Below are 17,952 nucleotides of genomic sequence, written 5' to 3' on the forward strand. Positions count from 1 at the left end.
GGAAACACAACTAATCTTCGAAACCATTTAACGAGACACCACTCAGCACAAACGAAATCTGATTCAGCCCTGAGGCAAGTGCAGCTCGAGAAGGCATTTGATATCAAGTTACCAGCAAACTCCCTGCGTGCCCAGAAAATAACTAAGGCTATCGCTACATACATCTGCAAAGACTTACAACCATACTGCGCGGTTTCCGTGGCCTTATGAAGACACTGGAGCCACGCTACGTTATACCCTCACGCAAACAGTTTAGTGAGGTAATAATCCCAAACATGTGTGCACTATTCAGTGTGTTTGTTGCCACTTTATTTACACAGCCTGCTCTGTGGTTTGAGTTGATTTGGTCAGGTCATGTTAAATAAATCATACATGATTAATGTAACTGCGTTGGGTTTAATTCCTAATGTAAATATGTAAATTTTTTAGTAATGCTCCAAGTTTGAGCTAGAAGTTTCTACTATTTGCAGCATTGGTTCTTCTGAGAATGTCTTCCATATCAAGCAAACGAAACAATAATTGTGAATCGAATCGGGCTCTTGTGAATCGAATCGAATCAATTTGGAAAATCTGAATCGATACCCAGCCCTAGTGGGCTGCCATTGTGCGGCATTAAGGGTGTTTGCTCAGGGACCCAGAGTGGCAGTCCGTGGGAGTGGGGCTCGAATTTAGAACCTCAGGGATCCAAGTGCAATGCACTAACGACTAGGCTGCCACTCCCCATTACACTTACTTACCATAAAGCAAATGTGTCTGTGTGCACTTGTGCAATATGTGTTTGGTGTAACCCAGCAGGCGCAAATAGGAAGTAGCAGTAAAATTAAACCTATTAAAATGCTGATTATTTGGTATGGCCCAGCTATCAGCTAGTGTTGTGTTTAACCTTTGCCTAGAGAATTACACAGCATTCATTGGCCTTATTCAACAAATAAAATCTGTAGTTAAATGAAAACATGGAAACAGATCAAAACGGAGAACGTATGAAGAATTAAAAATGTGAATACCATTTCTTCCAACTAAACCTGGAAACCAAGAAAGTATATAAATAACAATTTCTTAAAATGTGCTACAAACTAAACTATTGCCCTCGCTGATATCTGCAGTTCTGTTGATTCTTTCCTGTAAGCAAGCAATAGCTGCAAGCTAACCTGTTGTAATCAGGTGGACTTAAAGCCATTCAAACAAAATGAAACAGGCCTACCCAACTTGTTAAGCTAGAGAAACCTCCCCCATTGTTATCAGCCCCGACACCGTTATCTTTCACTGCTCTGATGTAAAGAGAAAGATAGATTTCTAGGAGCAACGTGGCTGAGACAAACTCACTATACTTTCTTTGGGAAAATCCACCAGCTGTAGTGGCTTCTATTCTGGTCACTGGGTCTTTGACCGTTGTGGAGGAAGAAAGCTGTTTTCATTTGTTCTCTGCTGTGTCTCTATGGTCCCTGTCTTTCCAGCAAAACTCAAAGAAAGATGCAGACAGCCTGCTTCTATTGCCCGCTCTGGTGGTTGGTTTCGGAAAGCAGAGCACACCTAACTTAATATCTATGTTTGAAGCATGTAACCCCTTACAGAAAGTTCAGATATTAAGAGGTGTCCCTCTGGTTTGGTCTGGCATGGGTCGTGGGATGCAGGGCATCTCTCTTTTGGAAGGAAGGATCTATATGAGGACCCCCAATAGGGTTCCAGGGTTTCCTAAGAGGCTCCTCCCTGGGTAATGTCCTGAGAAGAACATTGTCTGCTTCGGAATCCATCAAGCTTTAGTCCCTAGCTCATTGTAATATGCTTCACATTTCAGTGGGTTAACAGTAAGAAGTCTATTGTGGGTAGGAAAGAAACCAAGCACTGTGGTGCCATTTCCAAACAGCCTTTAGCCCTTTGGACATCATTACGTGATAGAAACACACATGGTTTTGCTGTACAACTCATACAAAAGAAAATTAACCCAGGTGAACTTTTTTTCTATTGAACGCCTCCATAAAATAGGGTTAAACTGGAAGCTACTGTAGTTTCGATCAGTTTTTTTTAAAGACATTTTGACACCTATCTAGGAGTGTTTGCTCTGACTAGACTAATTAATGAGTGATTTTGAGTGCCGTTTCTGCATCCAGAGCTATAGTTGGGCAAGCCTGGTTGCAACATTCACTCGCACCATGTTCAGTATGAGCTTTGTAGACCTGCCAGCACAGAATTCTCCTTACATACTGCCCTAATAATAAATTACCACATTTTTTTTTTTTAACGTGAAGTAATGTGTGAGACTGTCTGTCTTTGATTATGTCAGCTATGGAAGTCAGTCCAACCCAGTCCTTCTTATTGCATAACTCGAAAGGGGTTTGGTCAAAATCGGTTCAATTTCCCCAAATAGAAGATCCAGTCACTGTATTCTTTCCATCTGCCTTGTCACTAGAAGTGTTAAAGTTTCTAGACTAAATTTTACTTTTTAGGATGGGGGGTTAATATGAGTTTTTTCTGGTTACATCACATTTTAAGTCACTTAAGTAAAGAGTAGAGGAGAAATCACCCTTAGTCTAAGTTTAAACCAGTTTTTCTTAAGTAAGAATATCTTTGCTGTTATTTCCTCTTATTTTATTTTTTTAATAGATATAATTATATTGAATAAAACAAAAACAACTAATCCCAAGGACAATTACAATCCAACTAATGCAAGTTTCTTCAAAGAACTGTAGATGTTGATGGCTGTTGGCAGGTAGGATATTCTGTAATGTTCTAGATCTGAAAAGCCTCTGACTGAAAACACTCTGTTATTCTACACACATTTCATGAAGAAGATACTCAGAGTATATAAAACTCTTCACTTAAAGATGTAGTAGAGGATTTTCTTTTTCTGGGTGGCTTTTCAAAATAACAGTCCTCCTACTGGTCAATCATTCTGGTGATATGTTTACGTAAGGCCGTTCTACGTGCTCGTCCCCATTTTCACTCACCGGTGTTGAGTCTGCCATAGTGGAAAAATAGCAAATCTTCTTTTGGAAAGTAAGCTTGTATGAGTGATGCAAACAGCAACTTTTAAACAGAGCATGCATGAGGAGAAATTGGCAGCTGCATGCTCTAGCACGAGTTTAATAAGTGTTCCCTCTCAGGAGCGGGTGTCCTGTTTGTGCATGTGCATTTTTTTTTTTAAAGAATAGAGGGAGGATCTTTTCAAAATTCGTGAAAATCCTCCACTATACCTTTACAAAGATTCCTTTTAGCACAATCATCTCCAGCGATTCTGGAGGAATACAGAGATCGGAGACACTTTTCTTGGTTAGCTTCTTGAGCTTTTGAAGTCTAAGGCTGCTACCCAACAAATGGTAGAAGAGATGACTTTCAATAATAGATTTATAGAAAATCTGCAGCATAATGATGCAAACACGAATGACCTTAGCCTCCTCCGTAGGTAGTCTACTCTGTCCCCTCTTGTAGACCAGATGCAAACAAGGTAGTGATTTTCTATCACTATCACCTAATCTCTTCAGAAAACGTAATAAACAGGGTTAAGTCTGGTCAGTTTTTACCATCTGGTTCTCATTAATATTAACTCCAATAATCAAAACCTGAACTGACTTTTAATATTAACATTCAAATGTGTTGAAACAGACCTCCACAGCTCAATTTACACTGTAAAGTCCACTCCATCTACTCTGGAAAGTCAACTTTATTTTTAATTGCGACTCTTGAGGTTTAAATTATTTTTAACAAGGACTATATTTAGCAGAAATGCAGCAGTTTGGGTCAGCTTTAGTCACAGCAGTTCAGATAAGAAAGGATGGATAGAATGTTATAGATGTGGTTGCAAATTATCCTTCTCCAGACAAAATGGTTTCAGCCAAATTAGACCATGAATATGCTTTGTTGCAGATAAGTTTAGAGTTTGATGGAAAGGTAACATCTGCTGGAAGCAGAAATATCAATCCAGAACGAAATAGATTTCGTGGCGTCAGTTATTGAGGTTCAGGCGGCGAGCACACAACCGTTTCCCTCCATGGGTGTGCAAGTGCTGACTGTGTAACAAATTTTTGCCTGTCACATTTGTGTATAGCTTTGTTAAAGCTAACTTCTCCATGTCCCATTTTGTGAATGTCTAAGCAAAAAAATGAGCAAGCCGTATTTCCATGGCTGCACAGTGTGACGCAGAGTAGTTTTATCTACTTTGTTGTGCCATTTGTCAGTTGACAAATCCTTTCAATACAGTCTACCTGGCTTCGCTTGCTCATCATTTTAAAGGAATTACACTGTCTGGGAAGATGAAGGGATTAGAGGAGGGGTGCGGGAAAGTTATAGAAAAAAAAAAGCCAAGGGAGGAGGAGTACAGAAAGGAGAAGATGAGCATCTTTTAAATTCTGCCAGCAGAGCTGAAGCCATTCACTGTCAGAAAATAGATAAAATAAAAGTAAAAGGATGTAGCTCAGCTAACCACTTATTTACTTCATCAGATCAAGAATAGCCAACTGTAAGGAGTTAGCATGTATCATGTCTATACCAATTCTGTCATCACGACAGAAATTAATATTATAAAGCCATAAGGTTAATAGGTAAAACTTTTAAATTAAAACAATAACCTCTATAGTGATGTATAATAAAATTATTCATTTTATTACATTCAACATTTTACATTCAACTGTAGTTACACTATTATGTAAAGGTACGGATTTCTTTCCGTATTTTGTAAGCCACTCTAAGTCCCAATTTCACATTTGTCACAGGTGAAAAACTTATCTAAAAACATGTGTGTGCATGCTGTTAAGAAATTTTGAATAACCTGCTGATGAATGCATGTAACAAATACGCCTATAGCTATAGTTTTAACAGCACTGAATTAATTTCTTAAAACTTGACTAAGCTTTAATGCTGCCATCATCACCCTGCTCAGTCAGCTGCAGAGAAGAGCATGGTATTCAAATAAGAGAGGACAGACAGGCAAGCAAGAATTATTTCGATTAGCTAAACACACACTTTAGTCTAAAAACTGCTGTATAATGCGAGAATAGCCAGAGAAGCAAAAGGACTGGGAATGGAAACTAAGAAAATCAGAAAAGAGATAAAAGTCAGAAAGAAGGGTGAGGGAGGAAGAATAGAGGGCACATGCAGCACTCAGTGCAAAAATGGATTAATACGCATGTGGGAGTTGTCACAATGGTGTATTTAGGAAACTGATGAACATATCCTAAAATGGAAAATTTGTAATATCTTAAGGCCCTTTTCTTATTTTGTGGTTTTGCTTCAACAAAACCATTTCACCTGTGTTAAAACAATCTACTGTAGAGTTGTATACATTTTATCTTTATGAAATGACAGCTTTATAAGACATTTGCACTTGAGTGATCAAATGTTGATTTAGAGTATGGTCACATTCACTTAATAAAAATTGTGAACTGTAGAAGGGACTATATGTGAGATCAAAACTGGTTTAAGGGAAAGTAGCAAACAGACAGGCTTGGCTGGAGGTGGAAATGACAGGAAAGGGAAGAACGGGTGAAGGCTAAATTAAAAGCCGCACTGAAGGACTGTGTAACCTATCATCAAAAAGTTTGAAAAATGACAGAGGCAACATCCTCTGATAAATAGACTGCCTTTTACAGAGATCCAGGAAAAAAAAAAATGCTGGAATGGAAAAAAGTAAAGAGGCAGGCAGGAAGGAGGTAGAAAAGTGTTTTTATTACTCCATGGGAGTCTGTGGGTATGCTATGTGCATGCCTCTGCTGTGTATTTGTGTTGAGCTCTGCTGGATGCGACTACCATTTATTCAGTTTCTGTGTGGAGTTGATCAAGTGTGTCCACAGAAAGTGTACAGCTCACTTGCATTTTGACCTTGTCCATGGCTGAGAATGGAGCGGCTTTTGTGCGTCTGTGTATGAAAACGTGGAGATGGCACTGACCAGACAAAGCAACCTCCTTTTAGTTGTGCACTCTTTTGGTTAGGGTTCATCTTTCTGAACACATCCTGCTCATTACTCCATCAATATCCATCCCCACCCCCTTTTATCTACTTCTCTGCTTGTAATCATTTTCTTCAGTTTTCCACAGATTTTCATTTTAATTTAACACATGAGTGAACAAACTTTAATGATGACCAGCCATTCTCATCTATGTGAGGATTTGCACACATTATCAGTAAGTAGCATTTGCCTTCAAAATAAAGTAGACAAAAGGAAACTAAACAAAATTAGACATAAGAATAAGCATAATAAAAATATCGAAGTGATTAATGAAAATAAAGAAGAGGTAGAGAAGAAAGCTTTTCAGAAAGGTTAAGTAAGAAACTTGAAAAGAGGATGAGGAGAAAAGCATTGTGTCATACCACTTGTCCATTTTGAGGGTTTTTGTGGGCGTAGGGAGGACCTCTAATGTGATTCCACATCTGGCCAGATGTCATTGCAAACACCACACACTGTTAAAGACAGGAACAAAAACAGCAAGCAGAAACAAAGGTTCAGAGAGCTGAAGTCTGAGGTGAGGTATGAAATTTGGAATTTGAATTCCTGGCGATTTTTTACTCAGAATTAAATAAGCGGACAGTTACTGTGATATAGCTCTCTGTTTTTAGTGTAAAGCAACAATCTGGTGGGAGGGACAGCACTCTGTCACTACTGCCTTTGAACAGGTTGTTCTGGTTGCTCCCAGAGGACTGTTAAAACCCAACTCTATGAAATGTGATAAATCACAAAAGACTTCCTGATCTACTGCGCTTTGCTAGCATTTCTTCTAACATTTTACAATATCATGTGTAAAGCCCTCCCTTTTTTTTATCATTACATCCTTGGTTTTCAAGCACTGAGGAGTTGACATTGCTTTGTGTAGTGGGCACTATTTAGGTGATAACGTAAAGACTTTATTGAGTGTTTATTTTTACAAATAAAACAGCATCATTTTCACTCTTTATCCTTGTCGCTGGTAAATGGTGTAAATAATACTGGACCACACATTCATGCTTCTGCTTTAGTACTCCTATCTCCGCTCTGGCTTTGTTATCCTGCGAATAACAGTGAGGATCCTAAGAATGGACAGTGGTGCTCTCTAGTCGACGGTGGTAACATAACACCATGGAAAACTTTCCTTTTAGGCAAAAATCATCAAAAGATCAGATGGAACCGATTTGAATCTAATAAACTATTATTTGACCACTAATAATAAGTCAATTATTTGTTTGCATCTCTATAACCACTATCAAACCACTCTTTATGGTTTTGGATGCAAAACAACTACCTTGCAAAAAAAGATGAATTGTCATGAGATTTGTGAATTCACATACTCCTTAAAATGCATCTTTGCCAGAAGCCGACAGATGTGTTCGGCTTCAATACAGAAATGTTTCGGACCAATGAAATGCAGGGACGTGTCTCGTCAACCTGAGGCAGAAGGCTGAAGCAAAACAAACATGGCTGTGTCGGTTTTAGCCTGGAAAACTATCCACTACTTTAAAAGATAAAATGAAAAACACAATTTTTATTTTAGTGGATGGGAACCTAGTTTTGCATTCCTCCTGACCTGATTTTAAAGATTTTGATGTATCGGTTAACTCTGATACAAATCAAGAATGTGAAATGTTTTCACCGGCTACAGCTGCTGGGACTGGCTAAAAACTCGACATGGGAGGCAGGTACTTTATCAGCTTGAAGAATTGTACTTAACACTTATTAATACTTATCTTATTATCTAATTGTAATAATCCCTCAGTTTTGTGAACACTTTCTACAGGATGCTTTCCAGATTAATATGCTTTAATTAACCTTACACCAGGAAGCTTATATATTTAGTTAAAACCCTTTCTACAAATTGAATGATAAAGTATGGGTTCTGCATCTATCAAAACCAAACTAAGCAGTAACCTGACGATAAAACAAAACCAACATTTATCTAACAAAAATTAGAAAAGATTGCGCAATCAAAAAAGTATTTGTTTTACACCTCGAGGTAGTGTGTGCATGTGTGCATATTACTATCATACCAATGCAGCCATGGCCCATCCAGTCTTGTTGTATATGAATTCCAAGTTGTTCCTTCTCAGATACAGTAAACCTCCAACCAGGGACACCAAAAGAGCCAAAGCAATAGTCCCAGAATAATTTGGAGGACGGAAGACACGGATCTAGGAGAAATGTAGGAAATCAACAAATCAGTGAAATGAAACAAAATGAGAAAATAACCACATTGGTACCAAATACAAAAACAGATAGTTGAATCAAACATTTCAATTAATGGAAAATTTGTTTTGGTGAAAATAAAATAAGTGACTCAGAAAATAGGGGTGTATCAATCAGAGGTGGGTAGAATAGCCCAGTGTTTTACTCAAATAAGAGTTGTACTACTTTAACAGTTTATTACTGAAGCAGAAGAAAAAAAACTCATCCATGTCACTCGAGTAAGGGTAAAAAAGTACTTGGTAAAATGGCAACTCATTACTCAGGAAGTGTTTGCTCGTAACGTCTGGTTTAATGTTTAAAATGATGGAATCAGACGGAGAGCTATCTGCTGATTCTGGAATTTCAGTTAGGAAATGTCAGTAATGAAACAAGAAAAATACAAATAAGTAACATGATTTCAAAATCAATATGGGAAGAAAAGAAAAAACTTGTTATAATAATTGTTTTAATAACATAAACTTCCAAAAACAACATTTACAGTAGATAATGGATAGGAAAAGAAATAATTATTTAAGTAATCTGTTATTTAGCTATATTGTAAAATGTACATTATTGTTTGTGAAAATTTTGTTTTTCATTTGATTCATTAAGTCAGTTTTGACCTCCTTAGGTTTCTTAAGCTGGAATTAATCTTTGTTATGCTGAATAGGCTAAGATAGGGTTTCCAAATTTCATTGTTTAGGTCCTACTTGCTCTCCATTATTTTAAAGCAATTTGCAGACATATTCATTCTTTTTATCCTCTTTTTAACCTCCTCTCTACTTCTTCATTACTCTTGACTGTGTCTCTCGCTCCATTTTATGAGCTATACAGAATGACCAGCCACCCCAACTGTTGTATGTCCATAACAGAAAGAAAGGAAGGAGGGAGTGAAAGGAGCTTGTCTGCTTTTTCCTAATTAGCCCTGTTTAGTCTGTAAAAACTGGCATCCAAGTAAGATTTGTAAAGAAGTCATTCAATGTATAAAAAAAGAAAAAAAAAAAAAAGAAGCTGACCCAAACAGAACCTCTGTATGGGTACCTGTACTGATGGGTCAGGGTTTGCAGGAGGGACATATTTTCTCTCCAAGTTTGGTTTTTGTAAATCCCAACCTTTGCAAGGAATTTGGCGTACACAATTTTCAGGCTCCATTTTGTGAATATGCAAGCTTCATTTAATGAGACCCCAGAGCATTTCATATATAAACTAGGACTTCACCTGTCTTTGAAACTGACATCCTCTAACCAGATGTCCAAAACTTACACATTCCCATGACAAGTTGACAGCAGTCCTGCTGGGCTGTTCAGTCAGAGCATAGAAAGGCTATGGTTAGAGCACAGACTGACTGAGCTACATATATATATTTTTTTTTCAAGTGGTTTGACCACAAATAGGCACTGACCGATGTCATCACATCACTGCTGTTTCAGGTCCCTCTCACAGAGGAAAAGCTATAATGTAGGCAAGATAAAGTCATGTCTTTTTTTTTTTAAAGACAGGCCTTTAACAAAAAGGGGGAAAAATAGGGCCATTGTTGAAAAAAAGTAACACTATTAGGTCACACTTATTACTTTTAAATTCTTTTCTATGGTCTCAACTTCTGGTTATTTAATTTACAACCTTTTAATACCCTTTAGAGCCGTGCAGACACCCCTTTTCTGATTTACTGCCTGATGCCTGTAGGACGCTCTAAGACAGAAACTAATATGCCGAGTAGACCAGTGTTTATCAGTTAGAGAAAGACCTGGAACCTGTCCTTGGGACACACAGGAGAGTAAGAAAATGAATATGGTTCAAATTATGGTATACAGTGGCAGCTGTTCAAAATGGCCCTTTCCAGTCTAACGCCAGCCGAATGGCAGCCCACTTCCCTCTGCACATCCCACTGACTTTTTCTAAAAAAGCTAAGTTCAGCATAACATCTGACAAGTAATACAATAATAAAAACATAAAAATAAATAAAGGCTGGGATTTGGAATTTAACCTGCCATCAGTAAAGAAATGCAAAAGTTCATATTTCAGCAAAGTCTACTAGAACTTCTCAAATTTTTTTTTGATCAGCAAACAAGGCTCTTTAAAGTGCTTTTGACCACTCTATAACCATTTTAGTGCCTTTTAACATATCACCTAAATCTGAATCAATCAAGAAAAGCATAACAGACATCAACTAGCTGATAATGGCCAAAATAATACTAAGTTATCTTGAAACTGCATCAAAATATATTATATATATCATTTATATTTTTCTTTTCTTTAATGTAATAATAAAAGACACAGATAAATTAAAGTGTTGCACCAAGTATAACATGATCACGTTTATTAGCAGCTGCAGATGTACAACAGAAATGGCCCAACCATATAGTATTGGTGAATATTTAACAATGATCCTCAAACAGAATGAGAGAAGTGGTGGTTGAGGGTTTGATTAGTGTTCAGAGAGGAAGAGGGCAGGACAGTGTGAAGTTTAGCATGGACAGCTGGAGAAGAAAAGAGCAGAGTAGACCAGCTCTTTTTTCGCAAAAATCTTGATGGTTTTAAGCAGCGATATCTTGCCCAACCATACGACACGCATTATAATTTTTTTCATGATTGTATGAAAAATATAAAATTCTATTCTGAATTTTTAATCCCCTAAGTGATAGCAAGTGTCAAGGCTGTTCTGGATTCTGTATAAATGAAGGTACAATTAAAAAGGCATGTTTGATGCAAGTGAAATTCTCCTTCCTACGAGACCTCCCATCTGGGCTTATTATTAGAGCTGACAGTGAACCATTAAAAGAGGAAATATTGCCTGCATTGCTTTGACCCTGAAGGCAATGAAAAAGCATCAATGTAACCTTGCATAGTAAAGCTCATGGAAACAGGAGACTTGTAAATGTATGAATAAGAACAAAAACAATGGATCTCAAAAAATCCTTTTAAATTAGAGGATGGGTTCTTGTAAACAGAGTTTGATTAGGTCCTACCTGAACATCCGTGCGGTCAGCAATCCACTTGGCCAGCTGCTCTGAGGCGAAGCCAATCCTCTGCAGATCAAATGTGTCAGCCCTCTTTGGTTTTCCTTTTGCAGGGAAATGCATGAAAGTTGGGGCGCTATTCATATTCAACTGAAAAACAAAGAAATAAGCACAAAATATAAATTATAATTTGACAAAACCTATCTAGCATGACACCAATAGATCAATACAGTATTTTGATAAATCAACTGGCAATAAATACAAGTATTTGTCTCTTGATTTCAATTCAATTATCTGTGCAGTGCATTGTTTGAAATAGTAATTTAGATATGTTTATACATTTAAAAGATCAACCCGCTAAATGGCTTAATATGGCCTAGGAAATGAAAAGCAGCCTCTGTATACATATTCTTCCCGTCAGTGAAGAGATGCAACTGCTTCCTGTTCTGTATCAGCGGCATTATGCAGGTAAAACTAAAGTGCTGCTATCAGCTATAAGATGAATTTGCATCACTGTTTTTTTTTTTTTCATGCTGGCAATAGGACAAAGCAGTCAAAGTCTTATCCATGCCATCCAGATAATCCAGCTTTCCCCTAAAGAAATCTCGGACTATCTATGTCAACTCATGGTCAAGCCCCACTACAGCCCAGATATTTCTCTGTCTTGACACGTACCAGAAGAATAAGTGTTGCGATATTTTAAAGTCGGCCTTTCAGCTTGTTTGTCACAGAGTCAAGGACGGAGAGCACCGTACAAGAACCAATTATGAAGCAGGCTGGAAAATTAAAGAAGGGAGAACTGGAAGGATAAGAACCAGCAGCGGTATAAAAAAATGAAGGGTTGTTCAGTTAGCGTTTCAACGCAGTAACATTTATAAAAACTACATTTAACAGGTCTCAGTATAAGTGTCAGGGCAACATTTAAGACTCATACGTGGAGCTTTTTTTCTCCTTACATGGCAATGCATCTCAAGAAGGTAAAATACAATGGAAAGGTAAATTTAAGTAGCTAAAATTATGTTTCAGATAATAGATTGATCAGTGAGTTATCTAAAATTAATAGATCATTTAGATAAGCCAAAAAAAAAAGTCCTTTCAGCAGAGGAGGATCTTTAAATTTATTTATTTTTTTTTTTTGCTGAAATTTTTTTTTTTTTTTTTTTGCTGAAATCTTTTTCCTCTTTAGCCCAGATAAGAAGCCTCTGATTTATTCTTTTGATCAGAGTTGTTTAACTGAAGTAATATACATCGATGAATAGTGGGTTGTGAAGCACCAACTTTGGCCACAGTCCATATCTTCTGAATTTCCTCTAAATTAATGTTGCTGCATATTTTTCTCCAGTCTGTGGCTGCCCTTTTTACTTAAGCTTTTTTTATGTATCACACATTTACTTTGAGCCAACTATCCATTAATATGCTCGGATACAGCGATCTGAACAGCCAGCTTTGTTAGCAATTAGCATATTTGGCTTAGCGTCCAAATGGAGACTGTCAAAAGCTATCTGCAGGAAAACTTTAATTAAACTATCTTTTTCCTCTTTTCATTATCTTAAATAAATCTTTGCAATAAATCACTGTGTGTCATCAGTCTTTAAGTCTTGGCCTGCGGACCTTTACCACATGTCTTCTCTCTCTTTTTCAATCCTATTTCCTATCAGCAGACTGTTAAATAAAGGCAACTGGTGCCTGAAAAATACATAATCATAGCTGAAGCTTATGAACTTCTCAAGATATTTCTGAGTATTTGACATGTTCCCATAACTAGCCTTTATAATCTATATATGTTTACTGAAATACCAACCTATCTTAAAGGTTTTATTTGCTATGGTCATCAAAAACACTGATACCCCGTAAAGTATCGATACTAAATTCTTTTTTCTGGATATAGAACTAACTTGCCATGGTATCAATACTAAAGTCAAGCATTATTTGCATTTTTTGCTGTAGTTTATTTTAGATTTCTGGGTTACTTATTTTGTACATTTTTAAACTTGCATCTGTGATTCTGCTGAGGAACTGTGTTCCTTGGTGAGTTTGAAAATACTTTTTTTTTTATGCCTTTAATACATGTTCATCTATAAAGCTACAGTTGTTCTTTGACATCTTGTAACAGCAGCTGCAGGCTATTAACTCTATGAAGAACCCTTCATATAGAGTACAGTGGTTCAGAGATGACGTCACACTAAGGAGAGCAAAAGAAACAATGTCGTAGTCCTTGCCTGACTCAAGTCAATTTAAGAAAACTGGACAATTTTATTATTCTATCAGCCCCCAACAGGTGCCTTGGACAGAACATGAACAGTGGTCATCCCAAGGGAAAATTTGGACATTTTATATTTAAACAAATAAAAACAATCCTGGCAGAAAAACAACTCAAATAAAAATTGCAAGAGTACCATTCACCATCTTCCCATGAATATAAACATTCAGTATAAGTGTGAGGAATCAGCAAAGAAAATAGAAAAGATTATTTTCTGATGTTGTTTTAAAGAATAAAGTTCAATATGTAAAGAGGTTCGCATTTATGAGAAAGAAATATAAATAAAAAGATAATAAGAACACAAAAAAATGCTTAAGTCTGATTTATCTGTAATAGAAAAATCATCATCTGTCAAGCAAATATTTGTTTATTTAAAAAAAATAAAAATGGAAGCTTACAAAAAAGAAAGAGTAAATAATAGGGTCAAAACAAAACATGTCACTGGTTTCCAATAAAAAGGATGGTATTAGCATAAACACATATTTATTAATGTAAAATTAAAACTTAAATGATCATTTTGGTTGCATTCAACTGTTATGTTTCAAAAACAAACTGCATACCTGTTGGAAAACATCAGCTCCCTCATCATAGTCCACAACCGTGAAGAAAAGTTTGTTGGAAAAGGCGGATGAATAACGCCAGGAGTTAGCCAGGACCTGGTATTCTTCATTAGCTTGTCTACAAAACAAGAAAACAATCCCTGTCAAGTCTTTTGTCATGATAGCTGGCCCAGGTGTCTGGATCAGAGTTATGACCCCCAAAATGCTAGGAGTGTTTTTCCAGGTTTGTCTTTTTAATAAAAACATTTATTTTCTCTCATGGACTCATATCATACTTTGCATCTGGAAATGAAAAATTAATTTTTGTCTGAAATGATCCCCTAAAACAATGCAGACATTCTAAACATAACATCCAAAAACTATTGTTTGCAGCCATTTCTGTTCTACTTTGGGGGAACGGTGTATTTTAGAGCCAAAGATCCACAGTTTCAGAAGCCAGCGCTATTACAACCAGATGGATAAAAAGAATATGCTTGGTTTACAATAAGTGTTGGTACATTTGCTATGAACTAGTTATAGTTAATTCTACACAATAGTAACAGTTATACTTCAGCTACTGCTCAAAGCAATTAGTTAACACACAAGTAAATATGCACTTTTGATGATCTAAAATGTTGATAAATTTTGGAGAACTTTATTATCATAATTTAAAGTGTAGATGATGGGATACTGATTTCATGTAATTTTGGATTCAAATCCTGCAGCAGGACATACTAGGTGGTTCTGAGTTATATGAATCAAACAAGCTTACTTTATCACAAATATTCTATATCTATTAACACCATGGCAGAACTCTGATTAATAGCTCCTGTTCCAGAACATCTAGTGTGGAAATGGTTTGTGTGAAGGAACCATCAGCCAGTTCAAGCTCAGTATGGAGGCATCACAGCTTCCAGGTCAGAAACATCCAGACCGGACAGGATGCCGGGCATCATCAGCAGCAGCAGCCCCGGTAGAAAACACACAGTGAGGAAACACGATTTGCTACGCCTCTGGTACAGACAGTATAACCAGTTATTTGTTTATAAATAAGTATTTAATATTTAAAAGGAACACGATTTTCAAATAAATCCTCTCCTGCTCTAACAAGAAATTATCTACTATATTCTTAAAGATATAGCCAACAACTCCACCCGTCCTTCCCAGCCAAGGTTGTATAATCTGCATGTGTTCAGCACAAAAACTATGTGAAAACCCGCCACCTTAATAAATAAAACACAGTAATTTCTCTAAAAACTTTCAGTTTAAACCACAAACCTATAAAAACAACTAATACAGAATACAGCGCCAGGTTGTCACCATGAAGTTAGGCTCTGCTTCAGTATTATTTAAGCTAACAACAATTAGCTTTGAATTATCAACTGAAACAGCAGCAATCTACGATTTCAGCTCCACATCAGCATTCAGATGTTTACTGAACATTTTTTTTTATTTCTCTTAGCTCAACATCTCGGCACGTGGAGCTGGAAGTGGAAGAGCGGGGAGTGACATCACCAGGATTTTGATATCAATCTTTCCATCTCTGGCTAAATGGCTAATTTCTCTCTCTCGTAGGGGATGCCGTAGGTACGGCTGTTAGCAGTTGCTCACGGTGGTTTTGTTCACTAAACAACCAAGTAAATCTTACAATGACAGAACAAAATAAAAACACATATTTCTCAAAAATGTTCCAAGAGACACCATAGAGTGCCCCAACTTCCCTCGATATCGTCTGACCTGTTTCACCCAAAGCAGCTCAGGATCAATAGGAAACTTTAAAGGTATAGTGGAGGATTTTTGAGAATTTTTGAAAAGACCTGTTCTCTTCACTTTGAAGATGAAAAAAATGCCCATGCACAACCCTGTAACTACTCCTGAGAGGGAACACCTATTAAAAGCCTGTGAGAGCATGCAAAAGCCCATTTCTCCTTGTGTACCTTGTTTAAAAGTTGCTGTCTGCATCTCTCATAGAAGCTTACTTTTTAAAATAAGTTTTGCAATTTTTTCCACTATGGGGGGCGACAGTGGCGTTGGATGTAGGAGTTTGCCCTGAAATCGAAGGGTTGACGGTTCAAGCCCCGACTCCGACTTTCAGTGTCGTTGTGTCCTTGGGCAAGATACTTCACCTGCATTGTCTACTGATGGTGGTCAGAGGGCTTGGTGGCGCCAGTGTACGGCAGCCCCGCTTCTGTCAGTGAGCCCCAGGGCAGCTGTGGCTACAATGTAGCTTGCCACCATCAGTGTGTGAGTGTGTGTGTTAATGGGTGAATGAATGTAGTGTAAAGCGCTTTGGTCAAGTCTCCTAACTTGAATAAAGGCGCTATATAAGTACATGGCATTTACCATTTACCATATGTCAGAGTCACCACCGGTAAGTGAAGATGGGGACGAACACGTAGGACGGGCTCATGTAAACATATTACCAGAATGATTGACAATTAGGAGGACCACTTATTTTGATGATCCACCCGGAAAAAGAACTTCCTCCACTATACCGTATGTAAGCCAACATCATCCTTATGGGGGTTGAAGCAAAAAAAAACTATGAGCTAATGCGCAGGCATAGCTATATCTAAATGCATGAAAACTTCAGCAGCTGTCCATAGCAGAGCCACTGTGTTTTCCTACTAGTTGTACAAGTCATTCCAGTTTTCTCCCTCAGCCCCTAAGTGGCCCTACAGTCCTCTGGCTGGCAGCACCTTTTTGATAAAAACTCATTTAAGTGGGCACCCTTGGAATTATAACAGGTATCATCTGTGTTAACTGCCAAAAATACTAGAAAATATCAATATAGTGTCATCAGCACCTCAAAATACAACTTGAGGTTTAATTATGAAATATCAGGGGTTGATATGAGTTGATGAAATGAATCACCAATTCATTTATTTGATCACATATCTAAAAAACACTGTATACTAATCTGCAGCATTCTGATGCGTGTTGTGAGAGAACAATACATTAATATGTGTACTTTTTTGTTAATAATAAAGAACCAATATATCAAATGAAATATTTTAATATTGCTACTACTGCTACTTCTCTGAGGGAAAAAACAGTAAACTGTGAAAATAAATTCAGTATAACAAGCAAAGAGTAAAGTGTTGATGAACTACTGCAGCCAGCTGTCAGTCAGTGTTGCTGGCACTAAAGCAAAGTGAGGAGCTTCTTTAGATTAGAGCTTTTAATTGACATGGATTACGTCTTTGCTCCGAGACTTAATGAGAAAATTAGAGAAACATTTAGCCTTTGACTTCAGTGAGAGGTTTTTTATTTATGCATTTATTTTTAGTAAAGCTATCATATCTTATGGGCATCGTAGTCTCTTATCATGACTTTACTTGGAGGCAAAATTATCTTTTAGAGAACGTGTGTGTTGATGGTACATGGTTATAGCTGCTGCTAATGTTACGATAGTCGCTTTTAAGCTTCAATCAAAAAAAGGAAGAATGTAAACAAAACCCTGGGGAGCAGTGTGATGGACTAAATAAAGCTTTATCCCTATAGCTCTATCAATAATTATTAGTCTCCTACATAGAGTTAGCTTTATCAACACATATAAAGCAAGCATTTCAAATAAACAAATGACACACAAACTCTTTAGAAAGTTAAAGAAAATATTTCAGACATTGTATACAACTTTAACACTTAAAAAAAATAATAAATAATAAAGAAAGACCTATAAATAAATAAATAACAAATAGTGATTCAGCTTGGAACATTATGTGGCCCTAAATTTTCATTTTCAAACTTCAGACTTTTAATTGTTAAAGATACTGATTCAACAAAGATGAACACATGTGTTTGCTGTGAGCTATTTGTTATTTTTCTGTACTGTTAATTCAATATATCTCATGTTTAAGGCAATCTCTTAACTATGGCTCAAATTCCCATGGATATGAGTGAAAACTGGGGGAGATTAAACAAAATGCAAGTATAAGTCCCATTTTTTTATTTGGAGGTTTTTACGGTACTAGTGACTCGTTTTTTTGTACACTGGGCTGACAGGCAAGCAGGTAAGAAATGGGGAGAGGCATGCGGCAAAGGACCATAGGTCAGATTTAAAGCCTGGTCGA

At 37.0% G+C, this 17,952-nt stretch overlaps 1 protein-coding gene across 1 annotated transcript in view; it reads right to left on the reverse strand.

Annotated features, from left to right (window-relative positions):
- Positions 1–17,952, reverse strand: part of LOC107094644 (tumor suppressor candidate 3) — a 92,517-nt gene that overhangs the window by 31,299 nt on the left and 43,266 nt on the right. The window contains exons 3-6 of the mRNA XM_015390395.1: positions 13,901–14,018; positions 11,090–11,230; positions 7,949–8,089; positions 6,302–6,391 (exon numbers count right to left, since the gene is read on the reverse strand). Of these exons, the coding sequence (XP_015245881.1) occupies positions 6,302–6,391; positions 7,949–8,089; positions 11,090–11,230; positions 13,901–14,018 (490 nt within the window). The remainder of the gene's footprint in view (positions 1–6,301; positions 6,392–7,948; positions 8,090–11,089; positions 11,231–13,900; positions 14,019–17,952) is intronic.

Source organism: Cyprinodon variegatus, unplaced genomic scaffold, assembly GCF_000732505.1.
Source record: "Cyprinodon variegatus isolate N-32 unplaced genomic scaffold, C_variegatus-1.0 Scaffold496, whole genome shotgun sequence".
Taxonomy (NCBI): Eukaryota; Metazoa; Chordata; class Actinopteri; order Cyprinodontiformes; family Cyprinodontidae; genus Cyprinodon; species Cyprinodon variegatus.